Source organism: Aspergillus lucknowensis (assembly GCF_044049455.1).
Source record: "Aspergillus lucknowensis strain CBS 449.75 chromosome Unknown BJX67scaffold_66, whole genome shotgun sequence".
NCBI lineage: Eukaryota > Fungi > Ascomycota > Eurotiomycetes > Eurotiales > Aspergillaceae > Aspergillus > Aspergillus lucknowensis.
Genome location: NW_027263610.1, coordinates 1 through 19,667, shown reverse-complemented (window position 1 = coordinate 19,667; position 19,667 = coordinate 1). Strand labels below are relative to the sequence as shown.

Below are 19,667 nucleotides of genomic sequence, written 5' to 3'. Positions count from 1 at the left end.
ATAGAGGTAGTTAGAAATTAGAACAAGGGGTCAGGGGTATAGAGCTAAATATTAGCCCTAATTAACTACAAATCTAAAGGCAATTATAAGCAGCTATATAATCTACTAATTTATAAGTACTTCTTAACTGCTTTACAAGTAGTTGCTAACTAATATAGGGTATAAAAAGCTAAAGATACAGGCCTAGATAGAGTATAAAAAGTAACTAATTATTAAAGCTAGGTTAAATAAAAGCTGCTTAAATATTCCAGCTACTATTTATAATTTTATTTAGAATTATACTAACTTAGCTAAGTAGTTATATTACAAGGCTAATATAGCAGGCAGGTGCTTAATATTAGTAGTAGTAATCTAGAAGTAAGTACTTGAAAACTAATAAATAAGTAGTTATTAAGTAGTTACTAAAACTAGCTTCTAGTTTAGCAAAACTTGATAAACAAGATATTCTTTAATATATAAATTATACTTGATTTAGTATTTATTATTTATATTAAATAGCTAATATAGAAACTAATTACTTATAAAATATAGCATGGGAAGGTAAGAAGATTATATATATATATACTTACTACAACCAAAATTTTCCTAATAACTTTACCTGCTTAGAATTGTATAAATAATATTACTTATCTTCTAGTTAATTATTAATAAGTACCTAAGATAAATTAGAACCTTAAAGATTACAATTATAGTTATAGGCCTTAAGATATAAGATAAAGTATCTTAACTAGTTACTAACTACTTACTAACTACTTACTAACTACTTACTAACTAGTTTAAATACCTCCTCCCAAAGCCTCTACTAGGTATTATTGTAGAATATCCTAACAATTAAGCAACAAAAACAGGCTTTAAAACTCCAAGAAATAGAGCTTTAACTAAAAAATAAAGAGAAAGAAATATATAAGAAGTAGCTTCAAAACTAGGTAAAATAACTTTAGAATAAGGAGAAAGAACTAGAGCTTATAGAATATCAAGCAAAGATATATTAGAGAAATAGTAAAATATAAAGATTAATTAGTTAGATAGTAGTTAAAAAATAGTTAATACCTTTAATTACAAGTATTAATAATATGTAAAGCCTAGCTACCAGGTAATTAATACCTATAACAATTAGTATCAGAAGCCATAATATTGGTCAGGTGATGCGCTAGCACGGCGTCCCACCTTTAGAACGGTGCCACCTGACCTGTAACCTGCCACAACCCAACCCAAAACCCACCAGTTCATCTTCAAAGGCCATGGTCAACCCAAAACCCGCGGGTTAACAAGTCTAAGTATGGTTCAAAATTTTCCTAAAGCCAGATTGTGGGTTACATGAGCGCCAAGCCACTTACTAATCATTTTCGTGGGGCATGACCGAAAATTCGGGGCTTAGCGAGCTGCAACCTGCAAGAGCAGTATGAAGAAGCGGAGGAGATCCATCGACAGAACCTGCGGATTATATCAGAAGTACTAGGCAAGTCTAACCCCTTGGCACTTCAAGGTATGAGCAATCTCGCTCATGTGCTCTGTCGGCGTGGGAAATACGCCGAGGCCGAGCAGGTATCTCGAGAAGCCCTCGCCCTCATGGAAGAAGTCCTAGGGAACGAACATCCGTCCACGCTGGCAAGTCGACATGATTTTGCGCTTGCACTTTTTCAGCAGGGAAAATATCCAGAAGCCGCAGATTTGTATTCTCAAAACTTAGGAATGGAACAAGAGGTGCTAGGATACGAGCCTGCCTATACACTTGAAAGTATGAGTGGTCTTGCTGATGTATTTTTTTTGACAAAACAGGTATCAAGAGGCGGAAAAGCTGTACCAGCAGACACTTGGGATTGGAGAAAGGGTTCTTGGAAAGGAGCATCCATCAACGCTTGAGAGTGCTCGCGGCTTGATCATTGTCCTACAGAGACAAGAGAAGTACGTAGAAGTGGAGCGACTCCGGTCTAGAAATGCCCGGAAGACCAATGAGGCGTAATTGTCGGTCTCTTTGGGTCGAGAAATGTTACAGATAGATATATTGTATTAGTTCGCAGTTTGTTAATGTCTGGCGGTGTCTCTGTTCCACTTACAAGAGCCCAGTGGATCCATATCTACTATATTGTTGAAAAACGATGATATTTTATTCCTCTTTATCCGTACTCAAACAAACTCACCATCTAAAACTGTAGACCTACCATTCAACCCCCGAGATGTTCGCCCCTGGCTGGCTCCATTCGCCCTTCTCCGCGCCCTGAGCCTTTGGAGAAAGATGGTGCCTCGGGTGAGGAACAAAGTACTGGAAGACGCCGCCACCAAAAATGGGCATGACTTCCGGTTCAACAAGGATATAGTCCACCGACAGATCCTCGTCCTTCATAGCCGCGGCCAGGTCCTTGTACCTCTCGGATACAACGAACCATCCCCTTTCGGATTTGGTGGGAGAAGAGAGGCGATGCGATGCAGAGGGCTGAGTGGCCTGGTGGGACTGAGACAGGGTCTGGTTAGAAGACATATCGTAGTATTTGTAGTGGTAGTGTAATGTTTTAAGTGTGCGGTGTTGTGTGGCGTCGCTTGGTAGCGATGGTTGATGGGAGGAATGGGAGAGACACTTGGGGGTATTTATACCCGATTTTCAGATCCAAGTAAAGGGCTTTATTTGTCCATTGACGGGTATGGGGTGCGATAGCTCTTTATAATACCCTTTATGTCGCGTCTTTCGGGCGAGCTCCCCCAAACATAAAGGCCTTCATGTATCTCAAGAAAGCCAACAATAGGTACAATGAAACAAACGGAGCATCCCAAACAATGACTTGGTTAGAAAATCAAAAGATGAAGACAATGGGAATGTCCTACCCTTTGGGAAAACCGAGTGAAATGGCCGGGGAACAAATCTATATAAACCCTAACAATCCACACGTACCAACCTACACAACACGACAACCCGTCTTCTAGCAAACTACCAGGCCACATACCTCGACGCCATCACCAGAATACAACCAAAATGTCACTCGATCCCCTTAAATTGTACATCGGTTGCATCGCCCGCAACGGCTGCTCCGAGCAATGGGCTCTTATCCTCTACTCCCCCGACAAAAAGTCCTGCACATTCTACTACGCCAGGGAAGACGCGCTAGCGCCGACGCTGACAAACGTCAAACAGAGCGACATCGATCCCAAGACTTACATAGTCTGGTCAGAGAAGGAGGTGTGCAGCATCGCCGCGAGTGACAAGGCCGAGGTTGACCATGCCGCGCAGATCCTTGTTCCCGAGACAGCCAAGAAGTATATCGTTGATATGTTGGTGCTTTTGGAGAGGAAGAACGTGGTTCCTTGGGGGACTACGGCGCGCTGTGAGGAGCATATTGTGCCCGTTGAAGAGACTGTGTTCTTCTCCTGTAGCTCTGATTCAGGGTCCGATGATGGGTATGTGTCCTTTGCTGAGGGTGAGGAAGGTTAGGCTGACCAGTGAAGGCTATTTTGTTAGCGATTATATCTGCTGTCTTTGGAATATTGTCGAAATGCCTTGTATTTCTGATATATCCATCCCTGATACTGCGAATGTAATCTGCATAGAAGTCTCAATCCCCGCGAATTCTCTCCATTTTAGCTAAAATTTAGCAAGCCTCAAAAAGTAGTGTAAATAAGACGTCAGTTCATGATACCAAGACACCAGTTCCCTCCATTCAAGATTCACCGATTCCTCCACCATACTGTGAGCTCCACCCCTCCAAACTGGCATATCGTGTCATTGCTAGGAGTTTGGAAGATTGTTGGCGGAGGAAGCAAGTGGGCGACGTACTGGCAGGGCCACTAGATATGAAGTGTACCATATTGTCTTGTTCATATACATTCAAATTGAAATACCACCGCCCGTCAGAAAAGGCAGCTCGTTGCCGACGGCGTCTGGTTCTTCTTATCTGAGCACGGCATGGGAGAACCATCACCCGGCCTGAGCTTGGAGAATTGGAGAACGAGCTTGCACAGATTGCCGTCAGAATTTCCATCAATCACAGCACTCCATCGGCTAATTTGGCAAAAGAGCGTCCCCCAGCCACCCTTGGGGCCCCAGAAAACCCCAGTGGAGGAAAAACTCCCACGCGCATCTCCCCGCCAAATTTCCCCCATTCGGGGCCCTTCGGCTGCGAACGAACAAGAATTGCCACGAGGTTGCTTGGGATGCTTGGTTGGTCAAAAGCCGACTCTGTTAGCTCGGCATCTGACCAGTGAGAGTGTTGAAATAGTTGCCGACTTATCCTGCGATATATAAGGACCCATCGCCGGTCGACTCCCCTCCTGCTTCTTGACCTCCTCCAACTCCTCGTTCTCCGACCATACTGAGTGAGACGCAATCATGGGGCAGGCCTCCTTTTTGAAGAATTACCGGGTGTACATCCTCACCTCGGTGGCCTATATGGGCTCGCTGCTCTTTGGTGAGTGCTTCGCGCAATTTTCATCGACAACGTAACTCACAGGGCCACTTTTAGGCTATGACACCGGTGTCATGGGCTCTGTTCTGGCCCTCGACAGCTTCAAAATCGACTTCGGCCTCCCCCTCGGCGAGTCCGGCTTCGCTTCCGACAAGAATTCCAAGGTCTCGTCGAACGTCGTCAGCTTGTTGACCGCAGGCTGTTTCTTCGGCGCCATCTTCGCCGCATACATCAATGACCGCATCGGCCGTCGCTACTCGCTCATGATCTTTGCCGTCGTTTTCCTCCTCGGCGCAGCAATTCAAGTCGGTGCAAGCCATGGAATCGGCATGATCTACGGTGGTCGCGTCGTCGCGGGTCTCGGCGTCGGCGGCATGTCGAGTATCACGCCCGTCTTCGTGAGCGAGAACTGCCCTCCCAAGCAACGTGGTCGGATCGCCGGGCTGTTCCAGGAGTTCCTGGTCATCGGGAGTACCTTCGCGTACTGGCTCGGCTACGGTGTCTCGCTGCACGTCCCCCAGGGCACGAGCCAGTGGCGGATTCCCGTCGCGATCCAGCTTATCCCTGGTGGCCTGATGCTCATCGGGCTCTTCTTCCTGAAAGAATCCGCCCGCTGGCTGATGAAGCAAGGCCGCCGGGAAGAAGCCACGCGGTCTCTCGCGTATATCCGTAACGAGCCCGAGGACAGCGAGACCGTGCAGAAGGAAATCGCCGAGATCTATGCCGCCATCGAGGAGGAAATTGCCGCAACGGAAGGCGTTACCTGGAAGGAGTGTCTGCGGAAGAGTAATCGCTACCGCTTCTTCCTTGCGTTCACGATTATGTTCTGGCAGCAGTTCTCGGGGACAAATAGCATCGGGTATTATGCGCCTCAGATTTTCCAGTCCGTCGGCGTGAGCGGGTCGAATGCGTCGCTGTTCGCTACTGGTATCTACGGGACTGTGAAGGTTGTCGCCACAGGTATTTTCCTTCTTATCGGCATTGACCGCTGGGGGAGGAAGAGGAGTTTGATGGGTGGTGCGGCGTGGATGGCCAGTATGATGTTTATCATTGGGGCCGTGCTGGCTACGCACCCGCCAGACCCTGAAGCGGATTCCGTCTCCAGTGCGTCGACGGCCATGGTTGCGATAATCTATCTCTATGTTATCGGGTACTCGTTCTCCTGGGGTCCGACGCCGTGGGTATACCTGAGCGAGGTAAGGCGCTCCCCTCCCTCCCAATCCTCCCTACCAAAACCATTGGCCCCGGACTGATGACCATGATTATAGATCTTCCCCACGCGCCTCCGCGCATACGGCGTCGGCCTCGGCGCAGCAACACAGTGGCTGTTTAACTTCGTCATTACAGAGGTCACCCCGCACGCGGTACACAGCATCGGGTGGCGGACATTCCTCATGTTCGGCATTTTCTGCACGGCCATGGGTCTCTTCGTTACTTTCTTCCTCAAGGAGACCAAGGGAAGGACTCTGGAGGATATGGATGTGCTCTTTGGTGCTGTTGACGAAGCGCAGAGACGCGCGGATGTCGAGCAGACACTGCATAAGCACGAGGTTTCGCATACGGAGAATGTCGAGATGGGCGAGAGGCGGTAGACTGTCCACGATACACTGTTGATAGGGTCCTTATTTCTAGGGGAGATTCTGTTGTTCAGGTGATCCATCCGCCTGACAGAGAGCCTGGATAGATATTCGACGGCTGCATGGCCCTAAACCGACAATGGACATACAAAGACAACCCGCAGAGTTGATCTTCCCAAAGAGAACGTAGAGTAAGAGGGACAAGGTTCGGGTCATGTTTCGGGCCCGACGCCAGGGCTTTGAACATCTGACGAAGCTCATATCCAGCGTCTTGACGGCGAATCCCCCAAGCAGCCAGTCACACACCGCAGGACGTGAAAACGATAACCCATAGTTCCAGATCCTCCGGCACGGCTAGGTAGGATATGGCGCTGATCCCTCTTGATCCGCGAGACTTTCACCGCTGCGGGTACATGCGGTCCATAAGCTGGTGCCTCGTGTGGTTCCCAGATGGGACATGCCATCGCATACCCTTTGACTCGAACTTCTTGGCACCGGGCAGGTTATTCTCGACTCCTGCTGCGCATGTAGAGCGGCTGTTCGGGGAGGCGGGTGCGGTTATAGAAGGCGGAGAGTAGTGCCCCAGATGATCTCTACACGTCCGAGTGCTCAAGTCATTGTCCCTTGCTCTGGAAAGCAAGCAATGACGAGTGACGTAAAACGGAGGCAAGTTACTCGGGCCAGCCCAAATCCAGGAGTCTGGTGGCAGAACCCACTACCATATCAAATCATTCAAACTCAATGCGACTTCGGATTACAGTTGAGATGCTCCTTTCATGAAACCTTGATGCGCAGGAGGTTCGGGGTTTGCCCGAATGCCGGGCCTTGACTATGCCACAGCGGTATTGGGTCTATTCGCATGGACGACGTAATTAGGTGCCTCCCCCCTCCCCCCTGTTAACCGGTCCGTCAGATGAACTGTTGCCTTATCGGCAACTGGCTGGCTACTCTTCATAGTTCTGTGCAAGGGTTTGCTGACAGCCCCTGGCTTGTAGGAACACTGCATGCGACGACATCACACCTTTAAAGATTCACGGAACTACGGCGAGCTTTGAGGGCGAAGTGTTCCGTAGCTTCAATTGCTTCGATGTAAACATTGACGAATAGGACTGATTGGGACTATGGGCCACGAGAGCCTGTGGGTGTCTGGTGATTCTAGACGAGCTTGTCTGGTCGGATACCTATGCAGTTGGCGAAGAGGCGTCTCGTGATTTCAGGTTTTTATATCTATTCTCTGTTTGTGGACGCGTGACTCTACAGGCTTTATGGCCATTACCTTGTTTTCCTGAGGTTGAAATTGCGACGCAGAGTTAGTTATGAAGTTAAGAAGATGACAGTATGAAAGTATCTCGGAAAGGGTGGCTGCTTGCCATTACCACAGCAATCGAACAAACCCTAAGACAAACAACCTATTGTATTCACCGTGGTATAGTCACCCAACTAGTCATAATACCTCGCCACAACCCCCCCAATAATCGGCTGATCCCCAATCTCACTCCTTGCAGGGCCTCTATCCACCCCCTTCGCAACCCTCGCCTTAACCCACTCCCCAGCCGTAATTCCAACCGCACTATTATCCACAGCCTGGTCGTACCCCAATCGCCGGAGCACTGCACTCTCCACAGGCCTCAGCTCAAGACTATCCTCCGGCCGCACGAAATACAGCAACCCCAACCGATCAACATCCCTCTGATCCGGCGGCGGCGCCACAACACGGTGGATGCTACTCTTCAGAAACCCATTCGTGAGAAACTGCAGTGAGTCCGCAAGATTCACCGTGATACTCCCGGGATACGGCTTCACCCACTTCCACTGTCCCTCCGGTGTACGGACCTGAAGCGCCGCGACGGGTTGACGGAAGAGCAGGGTGAGACTACCGAAGTCCGTGTGCCCCTTCGACCAGATCCCACCGGCTTTGTCGTTCTCTTCGGCTGTGCGCCGGTGGTATTTCATGTAGCGCAGGTGGCAGTCGCTTCGCTCAGTGTAGCGGTGGACATCGAGGAAGTAGCTCTCTGGGAGGTCGAGGATGATTGCGATGAGGGTGAGGAGTTTGCGGACGATCTGGTCGTGGATGTGGCGGGCGAAACTCTCAATGATCGGGCGGTTGTTGCTCACGATGGAAGGGTTGGGGAGCTCTAGGGCTGGGATGAATTTGGGGATGTTGTAGATTTCGGTGTTGTCGAAGACGCCCGGGGCGATTTCCTGTGATATACAGTGTTAGATAGCTGCTTCTTAGCTTCTTGGGAATTTGTTGATGTACACGCAGTCCAGCGGGCTTGTACCCGTTATACCCGCCCTTCTCGAGCTCGGCGCGGTACTTGAGTTTCTCGTCGAGCGGGAGATCGAAGAGCTGCTTGCCGATTGAGAATTGGCGGTCGACTTCTTCTTGCGAGAGGCCGAAGTTGATGATATAGAAGAAGCCTACGAGATTAGCCTTATCAAGTATGAGGCTAGACAAGGGCGTTGGAACTACCTATATTCTGGATAGCATCCAAAAGCTGCTTCGCTAGCCGCTCCTTTCCGCCTGGCTGGTCGAACAGAGATAGATCCAGGGTGGAGAGGTCCGCCCAGTCAACTGTATACAAGTCAGAGTAGCTACATAGCGCGAAACACAGGCGGCCGCACGATCATAAGTGGTCTCTGGAACCTGGTGGTACGTCGGAATATCGGAGCCTGTCAAGGCTGGGGCTTGAGTTTCAGTCACAGTTGACATGATGGGACTTCAATTCAATCGCGATAGCGTGGAGCAAGATGATGTTTGTGGAGACAACAGGCTGCACTGAGAGCTGGGAGGGGTTTATCAACGTTGAACCTCTTGTGTTTTGGCAGCTTACTCCGCTCGACCGGAATGTTTCTGGAACAAGACAAGGATGGATATGCAAGCCGCTAAAGCAGAATGGCCCACGTCGATCCCCGAGCTCATCAGCTTATCCTCCGCTGGCGTGATCGAGGCTGTCTGGCAGGAACTAATGGTCCGGAACACGGACGACATCCGAAGCACTCTGAGCGCAGTGTCGAGATGGAATTTATAAAAGTTAGGAGCAGTATACCTTAGATATTAAATGGGACCATGATCTAGGCGTTAGTTCTCGTACCGTCGGGTGCGTATCTCTGCGTGGAGACGAGACTATACCCCCAGCTATTCGCAATACGTGGGGAGAATGAGATGACGCTTGTCCTGCCGGCTTATAGTTTGGTCAAAGCTTCGGAGGTTTAAGTAGACGACCTGCCTGGCCTCGAGAACAGATATTGCGGTTTGTCTCTGCTCTTGATACGCGATTGGCGACAACAGAACCGCAACATGGCATCCAAGCAAAGTGAGCGAGTCTCTTCAAAAGTCCTGGGCGCGACTACAGCAACCGGTATCGTCCCAGAGCGTGACAACAGTGCCAACAATAACCTCCACTTCGCTAAACGCGGCGAAGTCCTGGCCGAGCCCTCATCAAGTCAGGAAAGTATCGAGGGATACGACCCGGAGCTGATGAGAGGGAGAGCGCTGCTTACGGCCGAGGAAGAGAAGAAGCTCCTTCGCAGGATTGATTGGCGGTTGATGTCGCTTTGCTCGCTCATTTTCATGTTCAAGAACCTGGACAGTAATAATGTGCGTATTCACCTCTAGTCCTCTGGTTGGACCATATGTGCCTGGGCAGTCACTTACGGCTGAAGGCATCCAATGCTCGAATCATGAACCAGGGGACGGACCAGAATATTATGACGCAGCTTGGGATTACGTCGAACGAGTATAACCTGGTGACTGTGCTTTACTATGTTAGATACTCAGACGACCGCCTCCAATTGACCAGCTTGTGGCTGATGACGACAGGTCCCGTATATTGTCCTCGAAGCACCTTCGAATTTACTGCTAAAGAGATTCACCCCTTCAAAATGGCAGTCTCGGATCATGGTGAGCTGGGGTACCTTTTTGCTGTGCAATGCAGCTGTAAAGAATAAAGGCGGTTTGTACGCCACGCGGTTCTTGCTTGGCGCGGTATGTCTCTCATACTTCTAAGAAGACATCGCCATATGAAAATGCATTTATTGATGTACGGCAGGCCGAAGCAGGACAATTCCCTGGCGTCATCCTCCAGATGACATATTGGTATCGCCCGGACGAGATGTCCCTGCGACTGCTCTACTTTTGTGCGTTGAACGCATCCTGAACGTCACACGGTAACTCACAAGTGACAGATATTTGCGGAAACATATCGAATATCTTCGGTGGTCTGCTCGCCTACTCCTTCGACACTGTCTCTGGCGCTGGGGGCCTCTCCGGATGGCAATGGTAGTTATCCTACCTTCGTCTCTGCAATATACTGACTCATCCAGGTTATTTCTCACAGAGGGGATTGCAACTGTCATCTTCGGTGTTGCAATCTGGTTTCTACTCCCTGACTGTAAGAAGCCCCCCTACTGTCCTCCATCTATATCCGCTGATGCTAGTACCTTGCAGTCCCCGAAACAGCAACATGGTTAACAGAGAGAGAGAAGAAGTTCATTCAGGCTCGCCTCCCATCTAATGCCCCCCGCTCCAACGAACAGAACTTCAAGCTCCGCGAGATCATCGACTCGCTGAAGGATCTGCGGTTGTGGCTGTTTACGCTCATCTGGGCGACCTTCACTGTTGGAACGCACGGCGTGACATTCTACCAGTCGACCGTCATTGCCAACCTGGGGTTTACGTACGTTTGTACAGCTCCGACTTAATGATCATGTTGCATCGCAAATGAAGATGAGATGGCTAATAGGCGTAGGACAATCGCACAAGCTCAACTTCTCAATATCCCCATCACGGTCTGCGGCCTCCTCTTTATCGCTATCACAGGCGTAACAGCGGACCGCAGCCGTATTCCGAGACCGTTATATCCGCTGTCCTTCCTCGTCGTGATCATAGTCTGCTACGGCGTGTTCGTCGCCTACCCAAGCACAGGCGCCATATACGCCGTAACCCTAATCGGAAATGCCCTAACGGCAGGCTGGTATCCCGTTATGTGGTGCGTCCCCGTAACCCCCTATCCCTCAGCATTACCAATTTGTCCAGAAGCTCACCACCAAACTATAACGTCCCAGGCCCTGGCGCGTGCAAACAACCTCGCGCGCCACCGGCTCCGCCTTCTCAATCGGGTTCGTCAACAGCTACGGCCAAATCGGCGGCGCGATCGGCCCTCAGATCTTCCGGAGCGAGTATGCGCCGCGGTACAGCGTGCCGTTCTCCGTGGCCATGGGCCTCGTCGGCCTGTGCGCGATCCTGACGCTGGTGACGTGGTGGGTGACGTGGGGGACGGAGCGGGATACGCGGCGCTTGAAGCTGGCGAAGATGGCGGCGGAGAGGAGGGGGGAAGTTATCATGGAGGATCTTGTGGATCGCGATCTGAAGAGGATGTAGCCTCCGACAGAGGAATAACTTGAAACTCATTGAGCCTTGGAGTAGTATCCTTCGAAACCATCCGGTCGAATGAAAATCGCGCCACCGCGCCGACGCTAAGAAAATCCTCCGAGCCATCCACGCCCGCAGTTGGAGATACCGTGATGGCATTCACATTCATCTTTTCGCCATGTCAGATTCGAAATAATCCCTTCATATGAGCAAGAAAAGAAAGCTTGGACGGTCTCCTTCTCATGGCAAGAATGACATCTGAACCTCTAGTTCAAGTCCAACGACGCCCCCCCGGCGACGCCTACTTCGACCTCGGCACCCTCGGCCGCAGGGTGAGCACCAGCTCCCCCGCAGCACAGACCTGGTTCGACCGCGGGCTGGTCTGGACATACTGCTTCAACCATGACGAGGCGATAGCCTGCTACAAGCAGGCGATTGCGCACGACGCGGACTGCGCAATGGCGTACTGGGGCGTCTCGTTCTGCTCCGGGTCGAACTACAACAAGACGTGGGCGCTCTTCGACGAGCGGGACCGAGTGAACGCAATCAAACAGTGTTACCTCTTCTCGCAGGAGGCGCTGCGGCGCGCAGAACATCCCTCCGTCTCGGACTGGGAAAGGGTACTCATCAACGCTCTGGCAACGCGATACCCCGACGACGACCCGAATCGAGATCTCGGTGCGTGCAGTCGCGCCTACGCAGACGCAATGAGGGACGTGTATACCTCCTTCGGCCAGGAGGACTTCGACATAATCACACTCTTCGCCGACGCCCTGATGAACGTCGCCCCCCGGAAACTCTACGACGCCTCGACGGGCCTCCCCATCGCATCATCCCCAGTCTTCGAAGTCAAGGCCCTGCTCGAGCGCGCGCTCGGCATGCCAGGCGTGGAGAACCACCCGGGCCCCGCGCACATGTACATCCACCTCATGGAGATGTCCTCGACTCCCGAGGCCGCGCTACCGGCCGCCGAGCTCATCCGCGAGATGTTCGCGGACACGGGCCATACCTTCCACATGCCGGCGCACATCGACGTGCTGGTCGGCGATTACAGACGCGCCGTGGAATATAACTACAAGGCGACCGTCGCAGACGACAAGTTCTTCCAGTATAGCGGGGGGCAGACCTTCTACAGCTATTACCGGCTGCACGACTACCACTCGCTGATATACGCGGCGATGCTGGGGGGGAAGTCGCGGGCTGCGCTGGCAGCGACGGAGCGGATGGAGGCGACGATCACGGAGGAGATCCTGCGTGTTGAGACGCCGGCGCTGGCGAATTGGATGGAGTTCTTCAAGGCTGTGCGGGTGCATGTGCTGATCCGGTTTGGGATGTGGGATGAGCTGTTACGGCTTGATCCGCTGGAGGATAAGGAGCTGTACTGCGTGACGAATGTAATGAGGCACTATGGCAAGGCGATTGCGTATGCGGCGACGTCGCAGCTTGAGCAGGCCGATAGGGAGCGCGAGGCTTTCCATGCTGCGGCGATATATGTGCCCCCGACACGGCTGGACTTTCCGAATAAGATCACTGTTATCTTGAAGGTGGCATCTGCGATGCTGGATGGTGAGATTGAGTATCGACGAGGCGATTACGATACTGCGTTTCGCCGATTACGCGACGCAGTAATGCTGGAAGACGAACTCCCCTTCGCCGAGCCATGGGGCTGGATGCTCCCAGCGCGGCACGCATACGCAGCACTATCATTGGAGCAGGGAAAAGTTGAGCAAGCTGCACAAGCCTACGCGGAAGATCTAGGGCTTGTCCCGACGCCTGGACGGGCGCACCAGCATCCGAATAACGTGTGGGCGCTGCACGGGTATCACGAGTGCTTGGGGCTATTAGGGCGCCATGCAGAGGCGAATATCATTAAAAAGCAGCTCGTCCTTGCACTGGCAGAAGCAGATGTCGAGATTTCGTCTTCGTGCTTCTGTAGGCTGGGGAATCTGCCTTGTGCGAAGCCGCAAGCAAATGGCTGCCATAGCGAGAAGTCATGCCAGTGCTAGATTGCATATATTGAGATCCCTCCCCCGAAGAATATACACGATCCCAGGTAAATAAAATATAGAGACAGAACACAGCGCAGATAACATCAACGGGTATCACAAACAACATCCACAACCTGCTGTATCATCCCCTGCACCTCATCCACGATTCTGAAGCAGGGTATCAGGCCCCGAGCAACCGGGTGATGCGGACAGATATCCAGTGGATCGCGATCAGAGCCATCCTGGTTTCGTCGACAGCGGCCGTCGGGGTCCGGACATGTCTCATGGCCGACATCATGGCGATTGCGCTGTCTCTGTGCAAACTTCTTGCCGAATTCCAGTAGCCGCTCAACGTCGTTCTCGAGGCCGTGGATGATGAGATCCTTTAGCTTATCGTTACTGATTTGTAGATCAATCCCACCGAGTCCTGAGTCAAAGTACACTGTTTTGCGCTCGTCCGTCGCAGCGTCTTTATCGGAATCACTATCATGATCCTTCAGCCACCGTACGTACTTCCTGTACCCAGACGTAACTTCAAACATGAGATGGCCGATAAGTAGCACATTCTGCACCGTCACGCGCGGTGGTCTCGACACATCGTAGCAAACTGGGCAAGTCAAGAGCCTCTCAGTAAGAGACACGCCCGCTCGAAGTGTCTGGATGATATCGTGGGACATGCCGGCCCGACTCAGGCTGCGGATAATACTCGACACCTCCTCGTCGCATTTACACAACCGTGACGTCGACACAGGCGACAGATACGAATTCGCGTCTAGGGAGGGCAAAGGAATTTCGGACTCCTGCGGCATCTGCCACGCCTCGATGGGCAAGCCGCAGGCGTCGCCATCCCCAAAGAGCATCCCACGGGGAAGAGCGAGTGAATCGAACCCGCAATTCGCGGCAAGTTCAGACGGAAAGGAGTCAAAGTCCCCGGCTCCCATGATGACCGGGTCCAGCGCCATCTGCGGAACTGGCACGATCGACGAAGCATGCGAGGTCGAGCCCGAGCTCAAGCTCGAGATTGATGACCCCTCCGTCACGCCGCTCGTCTCCTGTCGCACAGCGCGCTTCCTCGGCCGTCCGGGCGCCCCCTTATCCTTGAACCTGCATGTCAAGGACAGACTGCGGCAGCGTGAGCAGCCGCTTTTCTCGCCTGAGCATCGCAGCTTGCGTGCCCCTGTCGCGTACCTGTTAGCAATAGCATCGGAGACGGACGGTCAGGAACGGGGCTTACGGCATAATTCGCAGGACTTTCGCTCCTGCCGGCTGAGCATCTTGCAAGATTTGGCTCTCGCAGAACCATCCGGCGACCGGGCTGGAGGTGAGTGAGGTTGGCTCTCGCGTTGGTCATTTGGAGCTCCGATGGCGTCACTGGGCGGGGCAGCATCGGATGAGTCTCAACATGTGTCCCTAGGTAGACGTGATATTTACATTATTTACAATATTCCAGCTGTAGTGGTTAATTAACTTCAATCTTGAAAAGAGACAGGATACTCCTGACCTCCATCCTATAGGCTCAACCCATGATGCGCAGACGTTAAAACATCCGAGCTCGTAAATAAACAGCCGACGCAGTGGAGCTCCATGAGCTTCATTAACACAGCAGATTCCTCCACCTCAAATCATCCCTATTCAAGAATCCTTCAGCAGCGCAGAATGCCCAAATTAATAACCCCCAACCAACTCCGCCGCGCCTGGCTAACTAAAGCCGAAGTCGCCCTCCTCGACGTCCGCGAAGAAGGCCCCTACGCCAACTCCCACCCCCTCTTCGCACTCAGCGTCCCAGTCTCAGAAATAAAGACGAAACTCCCACCGCTCGTCCCTCGGCTCTCCGCCCCAATTGTCGTCTACGACGACGGTGAGGGGTACACGGAGCGCGCAGTAGCGGATATCCTCGACCTCGGGTATCGCGACGTCGCCGTGCTAGAGGGCGGACTGGCCGCGTATAGACTCGTCGGCGAGGTCTATCGCGATGTGAATGTGCCATCCAAGGCATTCGGGGAGCTCGTTGAAGCAATCAACCACACTCCATCGCTTTCAGCGCGCGAGGTCAAGGATGTCCTCGAGGACCGGGAGAGCGATGTCGCTGTTCTGGACGCGCGACGCTTCGAGGAGTTTACGACTATGAGCATCCCCCGTGGCCGGAGTTGCCCCGGTGGAGAACTGCTGTATCGCTTTTTCGAGGCTGTTCCGTCGCCTGAGACGACAGTTGTCGTCAACTGTGCTGGTCGGACGCGGAGTATTGTGGGGACGCAGAGCCTGGTCAACGCAGGGGTCCCGAATAAGGTTGTTGCACTGCGGAATGGGACGATCGGGTGGACGTTGGAGGGGCTGGCGCTCGATCAGAAGAGAACAGAGCGTGCGCCACGGCCTTCACCCGACGCAACACGAAGGGCAAAGGAGTATGCGACGGCGTGGGCGGGGCACGTTGGCGTACAGCTCATCGACGGAACTCAGCTCAAGCAATTCGCCGCGGAGTCAGAAGAGCGCACGCTGTACCTGCTCGACGTCCGAGATCCAGAGGAGTATGCCGCCGGTCACCCGTCTGGCTACTCGAACGCCCCGGGGGGGCAACTGGTCCAAGCCACGGACGAATGGGTTGGGGTTCGAGGCGCCCGAATAGTGCTATACGATACCGACGGCGTGCGGGCGCGCATGACAGGTAGCTGGCTCTTACAGCTCGGCTGGGAGGTCTACGTCTTCGACGAGCAGTCCGCGGTGCCCGACAGCCTCCCAATACCTGAAAGCCCTAACTGGGACCCTCCCACGTCAGGCTCCATCACCATTGACGAATTTCACGCCCTATCAGGCGAGAATACCATTGTGGATCTCGCCCGCAGCCCAACCTACAGCAAAGGCCATATCCCCGGCGCATGGTTTGCGTCTGGCCCCGAACTCGCGCGGGATCTGAAGACAGTCCCAGGTGACGGATCGATCATCCTAACATCTCCCGACGGCATCATCGCGGCCGGAAACGTCGAGTATGCACGCAAAGCTGTCTCTCGGGAGGTACTGTATCTGGTTGGAGGAACAGCGGCCTGGGTGGCTGGAGGGCATCCGCTTGAGACCGAGAGGCGGTGGCTCTCGGAGCCGACTGATGTGTATAAACGGCCGTACGAGGGGACGGATAACGCGCGCAAGGCGATGCAGGGGTATCTGGAGTGGGAGTACGGGCTTGTTGCGCAGCTGGCGAATGATGGCATTGCTGGGTTTCATGTCGTGCGGCGTCGGGGGTGAAGGATACAGAAATCCGATGGTCAGATAGATTCAGGAGAGTTGGGACGCTCCAAAGATGACAATGCATCTTGCTACTTTACTTCCGTAGCAGAGGATTGACTTCAGGTTGTCTCAGCCAGGGATGTCGAGTAGAGAAGTTCCAATGGTAGACCCGGCCTTCCCTCTTGACAGCATGAGAACACCATTCGCTGTTTTTCATGCAAACCCCCATTTCCAAACTGAAGACCAAGTTCTAGTTTGACACTACCAGTAGACTTGATGTTTGTCGGAAACGTCGCACGGCCTGTCCGCCAGCGGGCCCGACAGATGGAGATCCCCGACACCCCCGACAGGCACAGCCTGGAGTCCCTTAGCAAGTACTCTCATATAGATTATTTACTTTCCTTTCCTCATTAGAAAACACGAAGCCCGGTCCGCAGAGCATAAATACCTCTAGCATCCCCTCCTTCTCCCTATCATCAACCAAACACCAGTAACCATCCCCAGCACGAACACATCACCATGCCATCCACGCAAAAAGCCCTTGTCGTCACCGAAGTCGGCAAACCCGTCACCCTAATAACCGACTGGCCCATCCCCGAACCAGGCCCAAACCAAGTCCAGGTGAAGGTCACCGTCGCGGGACTCAACCCCCACGACGCAAAAGCCCGCGACTACGGCCTCTTCATCATCCGGGACCTGACGCCCGCCATAATCGCAGGCTCGGAGCGCGGCATCATCGATCTCCCCTGTATCCTGGCCAACGATGCCGTCGGACGAGTCACGAAACTAGGTCCTGGCGTTACAGAGCTAGCCGTCGGCGACCGCATCGTCTATCAGCCGTCCTTCGCAATAGGGTCAAAGCAGAACGGGCTGCAGGAGTACGCCCTCGCAGACCTCGGCACCCTCACGAAGATCCCGGACTCCGTAACGGACGACGAGGCCGCGACCCTACCGACGAATATCATCCCGCCCCTCGTCGCTCTCTTCGACACGCTGCGGATCCCTGCGCCGTGGTCCGCGGCCGCGAAGGACTTCGACTACGCCGGTACGACGCTCCTGATCGTCGGTGGCGGCTCGAATTGCGGACAATTTGGCGTGCAGCTTGCCAAGCTCGTTGGTATTGGCCGGATCGTTGTTGTCGGTGGCGACGAGGAGAAATTGAGGTCCTTCGGTGCGACGCATGTCGTTGACCGCCACGGCGGATATGAGGCCGTCCTCTCGCGGATCCGGGATATCGTCGGCGACGAGCTGGTCTATGCGTATGACGCGGTCAATCCACTTGAGGGCCAGCTGCTTGCGCTGAATGCGCTGTCGAGTGCGAAGAGGGGTGTGCTGGCTCGACTCTTGCCCATTGGACCTGTTGACGAGTCGAGGGTTCTTGGGAAGACGGCAGGGTTCGAGGTGCGTGATGTGTTTGGTAGCTCGCATGTGTTTCCGGAGCTTGCGGGGGAGTTTTGGAAGAGGGTTCCGGGTTTCCTTGAGACTGGGGAGATTAAGCCGCTGGGGTATGTGGTTAAGGAGGGGTTGGTGGCTGATCATGTTAATGAGGTGTTGGATGCATATAGAGATGGGGAGAGGGTTGTCAAGACTCATATTCATTTGTGAGGGGCAGGTGGCTGTCCAGCCTCTTCTCGCTATGTTGTACCAGAGTGATAACCCTGTCTGGAAAGTGATTCTGATCTCGAATAAAACACTTGTGGTTCCTGCTAAGCAACCCACTGATTCTGAAGTCTACGCAAATAACTACCGAGTTCATCCTCAGCACTCTCCGGCCACAGAGTATCCCGATTTCCAGTACGTAGCCGAGTACGCATATGTCTAATCGCAGCACTAACAACATAGATGTGAATCGGAGACGTATTGTTCGTCCCATCAGCAGGCAAATCGGCGCGGTGACAGTGCGCCATATCAATAGCCATGGTCGTTGCGGTATCCAGTGCCGCGAGAGAACCCTTCTTCCATTCATCGAGAGTCCGAAGGTTGGCATGGGTGACCTGGTGAGGGATATTTAGGATGTGTGTGTGGAGTGTGAATAGCATTCTGTGTTACGTTAGGATCTGGCCTGGCGCTCTAGGGGGGAAGGGGGAAGCCTTATTGAATATAGCTAACGTACCTCACTGTAACTGCTAGTGCAGTACAGTAGGGCAACACCTTATGCTCGGTCCGTGTTAGAAGAAGCGATAGGAATGACTGTATAGTTCTATCCAGGCTCTCAAGCAGCGGCAGCTTCGTATTAACGTCTGATATGACCAATCCTCGTAAGACCTGATCTAAGAGGCAACACGCCTGAGCTGCACGACCGAACCCACCGATTCCAGCCGTGGCGACGCAAGAGACAGGGTTATTGGGTATAGACCCGGAATTAATAATCTCTCCCCGATCAAGGACCTCTCGGCCGACTGGGAGCTGGCTGTCTCCGGGTGGCAGCGTCGTTGCCATCGGTTGCTCGAGGTCATCGACCTCGGAGAGAAACGCGCTGGTATACAGATGATTGTGTCAGTCAATCGATAACCGGATTTTACGTGGAATAATTTAATCGCCTACCGCTCGCAGAGGACAATTCCCCACCATGTATTCGCAGCCTCCTCGACCTCTAATCTGGAGGCTTTGTGCAAGAGATGACGTCTATCATGAATCCGGGCCCCATAAGCCATGCGCGCACACGCCGCAACCGTAACAAATGCCACTTCTGGTCTTCCATTCGCATACTCGTACACAGCAAGCAATAGCGTGGCCTGTATCAGAGGGATGGAGGGAGGTAGACATCCCTGTACCTGCGCGAGAAGCGTCTTTGCGGCAAGGTACAGAGACTCGCGGCCCATAAAAATGTTATCCCCGTCCCCAGAAAGACGATCAGGATTTGGAAGGTATGCCAGTAAGCAGACGTTTAGTAGCAAGACTGAAGTGTCAGCCCCTGGTGGAGGCCCCGTCGTGAGGAGGTTGTCCTGGAACCGTGGACGATAGATTATCGGCAGATGGCCGTGGAAGTTCCGAAAGTAGCGGGCTGTCAGATCGTCTACAAACTCGCCTGTTGAGCGAATGATATTTTGGACTTCGAGGTGGACTCCATCCCTTTAATTTGTTAGCATTGTGCGAGTCAGCCGCTTTTTTTGGG

General features: G+C 52.8%; 10 protein-coding genes across 10 annotated transcripts; 7 read left to right on the top strand and 3 right to left on the bottom strand.

Annotated features, from left to right (window-relative positions):
* The first annotated feature begins 1,212 nt into the window (after positions 1-1,212).
* On the top strand, positions 1,213-2,110 carry BJX67DRAFT_366149 (uncharacterized protein). The gene has a single exon (XM_071030360.1). The coding sequence runs from the start codon at positions 1,489-1,491 to the stop codon at positions 1,861-1,863; it is 375 nt and encodes a 124-aa protein (XP_070881483.1). The 5' UTR covers positions 1,213-1,488; the 3' UTR covers positions 1,864-2,110.
* An 858-nt stretch (positions 2,111-2,968) lies between these two features.
* BJX67DRAFT_385528 (uncharacterized protein) lies at positions 2,969-3,424 on the top strand (the record flags this gene model as incomplete). Its single annotated transcript, XM_071033877.1, has 1 exon — positions 2,969-3,424. The coding sequence occupies one exon, from the start codon at positions 2,969-2,971 to the stop codon at positions 3,422-3,424; it is 456 nt and encodes a 151-aa protein (XP_070881482.1).
* An 857-nt stretch (positions 3,425-4,281) lies between these two features.
* On the top strand, positions 4,282-6,101 carry BJX67DRAFT_295841 (sugar porter family MFS transporter). The gene is made up of 3 exons (XM_071026878.1): positions 4,282-4,397; positions 4,452-5,590; positions 5,663-6,101. The coding sequence occupies exons 1-3, from the start codon at positions 4,319-4,321 to the stop codon at positions 5,984-5,986; spliced, it is 1,542 nt and encodes a 513-aa protein (XP_070881481.1). The 5' UTR covers positions 4,282-4,318; the 3' UTR covers positions 5,987-6,101.
* Positions 6,102-7,411: 1,310 nt separating this feature from the next.
* On the bottom strand, positions 7,412-8,684 carry BJX67DRAFT_385526 (putative oxidoreductase, 2OG-Fe(II) oxygenase family; the record flags this gene model as incomplete). The annotated part of the gene is made up of 4 exons (XM_071033876.1): positions 7,412-8,173; positions 8,232-8,392; positions 8,445-8,546; positions 8,597-8,684. The coding sequence occupies 4 exons, from the start codon at positions 8,682-8,684 to the stop codon at positions 7,412-7,414; spliced, it is 1,113 nt and encodes a 370-aa protein (XP_070881480.1).
* A 588-nt stretch (positions 8,685-9,272) lies between these two features.
* On the top strand, positions 9,273-11,354 carry BJX67DRAFT_375206 (major facilitator superfamily domain-containing protein; the record flags this gene model as incomplete). Its single annotated transcript, XM_071031660.1, has 9 exons — positions 9,273-9,572; positions 9,638-9,739; positions 9,795-9,959; positions 10,024-10,111; positions 10,160-10,253; positions 10,298-10,365; positions 10,422-10,650; positions 10,723-10,962; positions 11,039-11,354. The coding sequence occupies 9 exons, from the start codon at positions 9,273-9,275 to the stop codon at positions 11,352-11,354; spliced, it is 1,602 nt and encodes a 533-aa protein (XP_070881479.1).
* Positions 11,355-12,155: 801 nt separating this feature from the next.
* On the top strand, positions 12,156-14,050 carry BJX67DRAFT_366143 (uncharacterized protein). Its single transcript, XM_071030359.1, has one exon. It carries the CDS (start codon positions 12,224-12,226, stop codon positions 13,349-13,351), a length of 1,128 nt encoding a protein of 375 aa, XP_070881478.1. The 5' UTR covers positions 12,156-12,223; the 3' UTR covers positions 13,352-14,050.
* BJX67DRAFT_385523 (Zn(II)2Cys6 transcription factor domain-containing protein) lies at positions 13,438-14,607 on the bottom strand (the record flags this gene model as incomplete). The annotated part of the gene is made up of 2 exons (XM_071033875.1): positions 13,438-14,510; positions 14,568-14,607. 2 exons carry the CDS (start codon positions 14,605-14,607, stop codon positions 13,438-13,440), a joined length of 1,113 nt encoding a protein of 370 aa, XP_070881477.1.
* An 830-nt stretch (positions 14,608-15,437) lies between these two features.
* BJX67DRAFT_366142 (Rhodanese-like domain-containing protein) lies at positions 15,438-16,684 on the top strand. Its single transcript, XM_071030358.1, has one exon. It carries the CDS (start codon positions 15,458-15,460, stop codon positions 16,568-16,570), a length of 1,113 nt encoding a protein of 370 aa, XP_070881476.1. The 5' UTR covers positions 15,438-15,457; the 3' UTR covers positions 16,571-16,684.
* Positions 16,685-17,071: 387 nt separating this feature from the next.
* Positions 17,072-18,157, top strand: BJX67DRAFT_391176 (zinc-binding alcohol dehydrogenase family protein; the record flags this gene model as incomplete). The annotated part of the gene is made up of 1 exon (XM_071034734.1): positions 17,072-18,157. One exon carries the CDS (start codon positions 17,072-17,074, stop codon positions 18,155-18,157), a length of 1,086 nt encoding a protein of 361 aa, XP_070881475.1.
* Positions 18,158-18,258: 101 nt separating this feature from the next.
* On the bottom strand, positions 18,259-19,374 carry BJX67DRAFT_385520 (fungal specific transcription factor domain-containing protein; the record flags this gene model as incomplete). Its single annotated transcript, XM_071033874.1, has 3 exons — positions 18,259-18,592; positions 18,666-19,028; positions 19,097-19,374. 3 exons carry the CDS (start codon positions 19,372-19,374, stop codon positions 18,259-18,261), a joined length of 975 nt encoding a protein of 324 aa, XP_070881474.1.
* Positions 19,375-19,667: the final 293 nt, after the last annotated feature.